The following is a 9,591-nucleotide window of genomic DNA, read 5'->3' as shown; positions in this document are numbered from 1 at the left end:
ATACTGATGTATCCTCACCTCGGGAGACGGGAGACGATGAGAAAAGCCAAACTGGAAAGGAAATGCAGGAGGCCGGGAAAGAGCACTAGAGAGGTTCAGGGGTCTCGTGATAGGCAGAGAAAGGTTTCCTGCGTGGGGATGGTGGGGATGGTGGGGGCGAGGTTGTCCTGCAGGCAGGAGTGGGAAAAGGGTCATCTCTTTCCCAGAGGGTAACAGTGATGGCTTATTGTGCCCGTGTGTTTTCCACTGGTAGAGAATACCATGACTGAAGTTGTCCTTTCCACCTCTGTTGTCCAGAATGATGTTTTACAGGAAAAAATATGTGCTATGAAGGGGCTGCCACAGAAGTATAATTTTTCGCACTGCTGCGGTAATGATTTTGAAAGAAGAAGCTGTTTCTTCTTGAACAAGAAAGATGGTGTAGGATTTCTGCCTCCTTTCCCTACTCTGGATCCGGAAGAGAAATGCCAGGCTTTCAAAAAGAGCTCAGAATCTTTTCTAAATCAGTAAGTTTAACCTTAGTAGAAAAATGGTTTAACTTAGCGGTTCTCAACCTTCCTAATGCCAGAACCCTTTAATACAGTTCCTCATGTGGTGACGCCCAACGGGCTGGGGGTCTGTATTAAAGGAGGAACTGTATTAAAGGGTCGCGGCAGTAGGAAGGTTGAGAACCGCTGGTTTAACTGAAGAATTGCTCTTAGGCTACATACCCACCTACCTTACAGGAGCGTGGCTGGGTTCACTGATGAATTCATTCATTAACTCATTCACTTATTGTGTGTCAGAGTCTGTGCTCAGGGTTGGGGATACTAATATGAATAAGATATGGACCCTGCTTTTAACTTATATCAATGGAATGTGTATTATAATGTGGTAAGTCCTAGGGCTGAGGTGTGCACAGGGTGTTGAATTGCTAGGAGGCACGTGGAGGGAATACTACCTTCTTCCCAAGGGGAAGTTGCAGCTCTTTACATCTAGCAAACAACAAATTAATGGGTGTTTAGCAAAAAAACCTGTTTTTAATAGTATAGTCATCACAGAAGCAGAGACTTCTAGAAAGCTGGTGAGCTCGTGGAAACTTAAATCACAAGTTGACTTGAACATGAGTAAATCTGCGCCCGGATCTCAGAAGGAGCAGGTGGGAGCGTGCACAGAGCTGTCTCTGAACACGGAGGGGAGATGTGAGGACCCGCGGCCGCAGCCGCTCAGCGCTGGGGTGGTGTCACAGTGTCGCCCTCACTCTGGAGTCAGCCCCTTCCGTGGTGATGAGCACCTGGAGGGCCGGGGATGCGGCCCTCTCCTGGCGTCCTCTGTGGGGGACCCGCCGTCCCTCTCTCTCCGTTTTGCAGCCTGCTCCTCTGTCTCCTCCGGTCATGTCTTCCCCTCCCCTTTTCCCTTCCTTCCCTTCCCTGGTCTACCGTCCACGCCTGGCCTGTCTTCCTTTCCCCTCTTCTCTCTCTTTGATTCTTAACTTTTTACAGCTACGTGTATGAAGTTGCCAGAAGGAACCCCTTTGTCTTTGCCCCCACGCTTCTCAGTGCGGCCACTCGCTTTGCAGAGGCGGCTGGAGCCTGCTGTGAAGACCAGCGCGAGGTCGGCTGCTTTCAGAAGAGGGTGGGTGTCACGCCTGTGTCCCAGGAGGGCGGGTGTCACGCCTGTGTCGGAGGAGGGTGGGTGTCACGCCCGTGTCGGAGGAGGGTGGGTGTCACTCCCGTGTCTGAGGAGGGTGGGCATTACGCCTGTGTCCTCGAGAGCCCAGCGTCACTGACACCAAGGTCCAGACCTGCCCAGAGCGTCGTCACTGCCCCTGACTTGCCCTTGTCACATTCACTGATTTTCATCCTGTTAACCACCAGCTGCTACTCCAAGTAATCTTGTTGCTGAGATCCTGGAACACAGCCCCTCACTTTCAGGTTTCTCCCTTGGTTTTTTGGTAAATGGGGAAGAAGTCCTAGTGAGTGAATACCCAGGATGAAAGATACTTTATCTTCTGTCTCCAATGTACGTTCTTTTGACTACCCTACAGTGGATCGTCTCAGTAGAGGTGGCCCAGCTTCCAGCACTCTGTCTGGCAGGGGAGTGTCAGCACCTTCCTGCAGGCACAACTCAGCCATCAGGAAGGCTGGCCTCGACTTTGTCACGTGCCACAAATGCTTAGTTCTTTTTATATATAAGTTTACTGAAGCAAAACTGTCATAGGTTTTCTGTCTTCGAACAAACTTTGTGATAATTCGATCGACTTATAGTTTTACAATAAAGAATAAAAATTACTCTGTTTCAAGAGAATTTTTTCTCTCTTTTTTAGGCAGCACCTATCATGCAATATTTAAGAGCATTTTCTTCCTATCAAAAGAATGTCTGTGGTGCACTTCTGAAATTTGGACCCGAAGGCTTAAACTCGATGTGAGTTTTATACACGTCACTCATCTCTGGTCGTCTTCCTTTCTGTTAACCAGTCAGTGAGTTTCTATGTAGAGTTTTCCCGGTTTTCCAGGGAACTAGGCTGCTCTGAGCCCACGTGGATGGCTCAGAACCAGACTATTAGGTCAGGTGAGACGAGGCCGGGGAGATGGGAGACGCTGCAGAGAAAATCGGCCACTTCTGAGATGTATTTTGGTTAATTGGAAATCTGACCTGGTCTGGGTGTCCCTAACGAGGGCTGTAGACCCCTCCGTGCTCTAGACCTGACTGATCCATTCGCCTTTGACCTTAGGCGAGGTGAGGAGACCACCTTGCAAGGATAAATTTTATCTCTGCTGTTCACCCTCACTGATTAGTCACAGTGCTAGAGCAATGTCTTGAGAAAAATGTTGAGATTTGAAGTAGGTCAGCAGGAAAGCGTTCTATGATGGATTATCTATGCCTTTCATGGGCTTACCGTAGGAAATGGTGGCCCTTGACAACATGTCTTGCTATAATTAAGCTTTTTTTTTTTTTTGCTCATATCAGGATCCTCGGTGGGGAGCTAAAAATATCATCCTAATATTTTCAAAGTGATCTTGCAGGCTGTCAAGGTACTATCAGCACTTTAACAAAGATGTTTATAAAACCCAAGGGTACCAGTGGTTTTGGAGCTATTTATACGGTATTAGCAAAGGACTCCCACCTGTTTTAGTTGCTGATTTAATTATCTTAGTGGTTTATCTATTCTTTTTCCAGAAACATTGCTGTACTCAGTCAAAAATTTCCCAAGGTTGAATTTCAGGAACTCACTTCCCTCTTAGAAGATGTTTCTTTCAAGTATGATGCCTGCTGTGAAGGGGACGTTGTGGGATGTATCCGCAGCTCGGTAAATGTTCTCAGAACCAAGTAAAAATAGTGATTTTTGGTAACCATTGTTTATTCTGAAGTTGCCCTAATGTGTGGTTACTTTGCTAGGCTGAAATTGGAATGTTAATAAATTATTGAATAATAACTTAAAATATAAAATTTTTACAAATAAACCCAAATAAAATTGGGGGTTTTTAATACATGGAATTTTAATTTAATTTGATTGTATCCTTTTAGTAGTATTCCAGGCTCCCCCTATAGATATGCACAGAGTTTTTAAAGATTACTCAGCAGAGATTCTATCTTATATAGTTAAATGTCTTGAGGCAAAACATCAGGAATTTAGAATTTTTGAAAGCCCATTAGTCCAGACTGAAGTTTTCTTTTCCATTACAAAGTCTTGTTTAGAAAAGTTAGATGTTACGATTTGCTGTCACTCTGTTTCTAGAAGCTGCTTCTTTGAGCTTCCTCGGGCTATTTAGGTAGTTCTTCCGAAGTTGGTAGGTGCAGTGACTTTTAAATCCTTCCTTCTTTCCCTGTTCCCATCCTTCTTTTCTTTCCCTCCTTCCACCATTCCCTCCTTCCTTCCTTTCTAATTGACAATTAAACGTTGTATATTCTTATGCTGTACAATGTGATACTTTGATATACACATACACACATTTGTACACATGTCTATATGTGTCCACACATCACAGAATGTCTAAGCCAAGCTATTTAACATAGACATTACCTCACATATTTCTTTCTTTCTTTTGGGGGGGCAACACTTCAAAACTCCTTTAGCAGTTTTGAAATACCCCATATGTTGGTGTGAGCTGTGGTCACAATGCGATTGTGAGGCACTGTGGATCTCTTGAATTTATTCCTCCTGTCGGTCTGATATTTTGAGCCCTTTGGGCAACACTTACCTAATTGCCTCATTCCCCATGCTCTGGTAACCTCTACAGTGACTGTCTAAGGGAATATGGTGTGAATATATGTCTGGCATGGGAGAAATTGTTCCTGCACTTGAAGGAAATACAATTTTATTAGAAAGATCCTGATATTTTCTTAGTTGAAACCAGGCTTTATCTTAGTAACTTGTAATTGGTTTAACTGTTTTTGGCTCTTGGTGTAGACAGTATGTTAACTAAATAACTTGGATTTTTAGAGTACTAAGAAATGTCCATTTTATTTCAAGCAGTGGACAACAGATGTACCCAAGAATTTTTCCCCTAAGTGTCCCCAGTTAAAGCAACTTCACTTGTGATTTATTTTTATATTGTTTGATTGTTTATGGGAATGTGGGTTTTATAATCTTAAATCTAATGTATTGAATTACAATAAAACTGTAGATGTTCTATAAGGTTTAGACCTCAGGAGAAGGGATCACATTATGTCTCAAATTTCCCTCTCTTTAATGCCTTTGTAGAGAAATAGTAGGAGGTGAATTATAGTTAATTGAAAGTAGAGATAAATTCTCAGAGACGCTCTGCTGAGGACAACAGTGGCCCCAGGTGAGACATGGGTGTCTTTGTTAAGATTGGCTCCCTGGTGCCACCTGGCCTGCTGGAACACTGTGCCAACGCCCCTTCCAATTCCATCACCCTGAGCATCCTCCCATTCCTCACTCTCAGTGTTCACAGGAAGACTCCAGTCAGTGGGAAGGGCTTGAGGAACATCTGGAAGGCTTGAAACAGCCCGAGGTGTTGATGGAAGGAGCTCAGGGCAGTTCAAGCCGGGCTGGAACAGAGAGGAGGAATGTGCAGCTCGCTCTGGGGAGTCTGGAAAGGGACCAGGAGCCTTTTGGTTTTTAAAAATTATTCAACTAACATGTAAATAAGATAACCTCATCCTCTCTCTAATTCCCAAACTTTGTAATTGCCCTGAAGGGCAGGGATGGGGCCAGAGTAATGTTTTCTATTTTGTGCCTTGTTTGATGACTTGGACAGCGTTGAATTAAGATACCCACAGGAAGATGAGGCCACGAGTGTGATAGCTTCTTATATTTGCAGTGTGATAGCTTCTTATATTTGAGAAATTGTCATCTGTAGTGGTTCATGCATTCTCCATCCTTTTTTCACTTATTAAATATGCATCAGGTTTTTGCTATATGCATGGCAATGCAGTTTCAGGCCAGGAGAGGAGATGAGGATTATACACACTACAGTCACATGTCTCTGAGGGCCTCCCCTGAAAGCACAGGTGGACTTTTATGGAAAAGAGACTACATTTAGAATATGGAATACCAATATGCCAGAGTAGGAGGAATAAAGTATTCAAAAGATTAACACCTAACAACAAATGTAAATTTATAGTAGAGCCATTTTTCATATTTATGTCATCTTGAATCCTGATAAAGATTGCATTAATGTAAAACTTCGTAAGTACCGAGTGAAAGCAAAATTTAAATGAGTGTTATTTGTATTAAATTAGCAGATGAAGTGATCCCAGACGTTATGCTCAGGACTGGTTTCCCATGCCACTATTCCATTATGAAAGAAGACCCAGTCCTGAAGACACTTGGAGTATAAAATCATTCTCATTCTCATTTGGCACAGAGCAAGGTTGCGAGCCGTATTTGTTCAAAACAAGAATCCATCTCCAGCAAAATCAAAGAGTGCTGTGAAAAGGAAGTACCGGAGCGTGGAGAATGCATAATCTACTCAAACAAGGACGACAGACCAAAGGATTTATCACCAGGAGAAGCAAAATTCACTGACAGTGAGAATGTATGTCAAGGACGAGATGCTGACCCGGACAACTTCTTTGCTGAGTAATATCTTTCTTTCTAGAAATTTATAAGATTTGACTAATTAGGGTGGAGTGATGTGGACCCATTATTTCACTGGGTATCATTTAATTTCTAAAATCATGGCCATGGACTACAGTGTTTTCCCATAGTTTTAGGAAAGAAACAACTGGCATTAAAGCAATGGCCAACCTTTATGGAGTACTTGACATGTGCCTGGCACCAGGCCGGTTATCTATTCTAATTCTCACAGTAACCATGTCCAATTTTCCCCAACTTTTCCAATGAATGAGATACAATGAAGTGACTTTTTCAAGATCCACAGCTCAAAAATGACAGAGTAAGGATTTGACTCCAGGAGGTCTGGCCCATGAGACTGTGGGCAGCAGTCATACTGTGTTACCTCACAGCAGTTATGGGGAAGACTCATGGATTTGCAATCACAGGGACTGGATTGGAGTCCTAATTGAGTCACTTGGACAAGTTAGCTTTTCTGTGCTTTAGTCTGTCATATGTAAAATTCATATGAACCCATCGATTCATTCACGTAAGAACATTCATTCATTACTTTATTGGTAGTGAAATATAATTCAGGGACTTTACTGGGTTTCTACCTCCAGGAAACCGTCTCTATAGGGAGTGTGATGTGGGAAGAGACAGACATATAAATAGATAAATAAATAAATGCAGAAAGAGTTTCTCTTCTTTCCAGTAGCACCATGTTCCACACAATGTGGGGACAAAGGAAGTAGGGGTTCCTTGTGGCTGGGGACCCTGTAAAGGCTGAGAGGGAGGCGGTACTTGAAGAATTTGCTGGTGACGTAGACAAGTGAGGCAGAGCATGGGCCGAGTGTCACGCGGCTGCTGGCTGCAGCAGTGCGAGGGGGTGGGGCTGGCTCCTGCAGCCCTACTAAGTGGGGGGGGGGTGTTCCACTGAATGGCTTTCACTGAAGAGTAAACAAGGACAAATCACCTTTTTTAAAAGAAACTTCTGGAATGAATTCCAGTTTGGCGCTTAGATGACTGGACAGGCAGTTTTCCTCTCCAATGAGATGGACATAGAGATGAAAAAGCAGATTTTGTGGGAAAGAGAATATATTTAGTTCTGAGCACACTGATTGTGAGGTGTAGGTAGGACAACTAATTGGGACTATCAGAGACTTTTAAACGTGAACTTGGTGTGACAGGAGGTCTGAGTTGAGGATAACAGGATAGAATAACAACTAATACGTATTGAATACTTACTCAATTTTTAGTGCTTCTTATCTACTAACCAACTGAATTTTCAGAGGTGCCCTTTAAGGTTAGTATAACGTTTTAATCCCAATTTTACAGGTGACAAGACAGGCACAGAGAGGTTCAGTAACTTGCCCCAAAGCCACACAGCTTGCATGTGGCAGAGCCAAGGTTCAAATCCGGGCAGTGTGGCTCAGAGCTCCTGGTCTCATAAGCACTGTGCTCCCTTGCACCTTGCAGGTGGTGGATATTAGATCAAATCCAACTAAATAGAATGATAGATTGTGCCTGACGTGTGTGCTCCATAACAGAGGCCACTCTGTCACCATCATCTGCACCTCTATCTGCACTGTCGTCACCGTCACAACGTAGACAGTATTTGAGGCCCAGGGAGGCCAGCAGGGAGTGTGCGCAGTGGGGCAGAGTTGTAAGGTGCAGGCTTTCCGGATATAAACATCTGTGTAAGGCTTCGGTGGACTCCCCAGCCTCTCATAGGCTTCCAGGGCCTTTTGACTGGGGGAGGCATTTTTATGTGCGTTTTTACTTTTTCCAGGGAAGAACCACATGACTTACGTCAAATATTAAGAGGAGCCCTGAGTCTCTGAAGGTTAAGCACCACTGCTTTAGAGTGTGGGAATATGTCCCACAAGTGGACGGAGAAGGCAGATGGGGAGTTGGAGAGATGGTGTCAGGAAAACCAAAATTAATCAAGAAAATCAAAGGCTGGAAAAAAAAAAGAGTGGGGGAAGGATGAAAAGAGTTACCTGGTCATTAACAACTTATATAAAGTATCGCTCTCACAAAACATGGGCTATCTTAACTCACTGTGACTGAACAGATGAGATTCCTTTATGGAAAAGATTATACAAATAGCATAACTGAGGGACTTTGGGAAGACATCTCTCTCTTGAGAAAAGAGTTAACCAGTATAGAAAAGAATGGAGTAGGCAGCCCAGGACAGGGGCAAATTGAACTTCATATGTTCCCTTCCCAGCGGGGCGCTGCTCCGATGGTGGCTCCGTTTCCTCTTGTATGACAGTGTTTGTCATGAGGACTGAGTGAGCCGCAGTGAAAGTGTCTGTGCGGACCAGGAAGTCTGCGCCTCTCTCTCCCTCTCACACACAAAGCCTGTCCTGTGCCCACCGCCCAGTGGGGGCTCAGTAAGTGTTAGCCTCACGTCCCTCTTTCCTGCTATCTCCCCAAATCCTGCTCACCTGGACTCGGAAGCTTCTGACTGGGACCACAGAAAGCCCTGCTAATGTCTTAGAGCTGAAGGGAGGAAACTCCCGTGCACAGCAGGTGGCAAGACAGAGGGCCCTGGAGGACTGCACAGGGAGTGAGACTCAAGCCCTGACACCAGCGTCCCGCGTGGAAGTTCAAATGCATTTGGGGACACAGTTATACTCAATATACAGAGTATTTCCTAAGTACTAAGGACACAATGTAATATTTCCAATGCTTTGCAAACCAGAGGAGGGACTTAGCATTTGAATGAAAACTCAGTTGTGGGAGATTTGACTGGATTACAAGATAGTGGACTTTCATGTTTTCCTTTTTCTCTAAGTTCTAATATGCAAAGTATTTTCACACGTTGCAGGTTCACTTATGAATACTCAAGGAATCACCCAGACCTGTCTATCCCAGAGATTCTAAGGATCACTCACGAGTACAAGGCCCTCCTGACCAGCTGCTGTAACACAGAGAACCCTCCAGATTGCTACCGGCATGCGGTAGGTCCCATCGATGTGGGGGTTATAGGGCCAGAAAATGAGAAACAACAACAATAGCAGCAAAACACTTAAAAATGAATATCAGAGTTTAATTCCATCCAGGGAGTAGAAAATGATCACTTAGAGGATTCTGTGGCTCAGTGTCAGGCGACCACTGGACAGCACATGTGGCCAGTCTGGCTGACCCATAGTGATTTCAATGACTAGTCCAGTGTGTTGATTCAAAAGCTCTTCCCATTAAACATTTTATGTTTTTAATTTATATACTTTGCATTTTATTGAGCCACATTAAATTTTTGTATGATTATAAAATAAATGAATTGTAATTGTAGACAATTAGAAAAGTACCAATACTTACAAAAAAAAAAACAAAAAACAAAAAAACCAACCATCTGATACCACCACTAAGAAATAGCTTAACAGTTTGCTTCATCCTGTCTGTGTAGATATGTGTATATGTGTGTGTGCTTTAAAAAGAAAGTTGGAATAATTCTTAGGAAATGTTTGGGTCTGTTTTTTATTGGTTTAATAGAAAACTTTGGGGGGGGGTTTATAAATGGTGCTGTATTAGTTTCCTCTTATTTTCACAAACTTAGTGGCTTAAAACATCAGGTATTTACT

At 43.6% G+C, this 9,591-nt stretch overlaps 1 protein-coding gene across 1 annotated transcript in view; it reads left to right on the top strand.

Moving 5' to 3' along the window:
- Window positions 1–166: 166 nt before the first annotated feature.
- The window catches only part of AFM (afamin), a 17,808-nt gene continuing 8,383 nt past the window's right edge, over window positions 167–9,591 (top strand). The window contains exons 1-6 of the mRNA XM_012805322.2: window positions 167–506; window positions 1,482–1,614; window positions 2,306–2,403; window positions 3,160–3,289; window positions 5,814–6,028; window positions 8,838–8,970. Of these exons, the coding sequence (XP_012660776.1) occupies window positions 262–506; window positions 1,482–1,614; window positions 2,306–2,403; window positions 3,160–3,289; window positions 5,814–6,028; window positions 8,838–8,970 (954 nt within the window). The 5' untranslated portion in view covers window positions 167–261. The remainder of the gene's footprint in view (window positions 507–1,481; window positions 1,615–2,305; window positions 2,404–3,159; window positions 3,290–5,813; window positions 6,029–8,837; window positions 8,971–9,591) is intronic.

This window comes from Otolemur garnettii, unplaced genomic scaffold (assembly GCF_000181295.1).
Source record: "Otolemur garnettii isolate 467f Iridium unplaced genomic scaffold, OtoGar3 scaffold00039, whole genome shotgun sequence".
NCBI classification, from domain to species: domain Eukaryota; kingdom Metazoa; phylum Chordata; class Mammalia; order Primates; family Galagidae; genus Otolemur; species Otolemur garnettii.
This window is presented reverse-complemented; position numbering and strand designations above follow the sequence as displayed.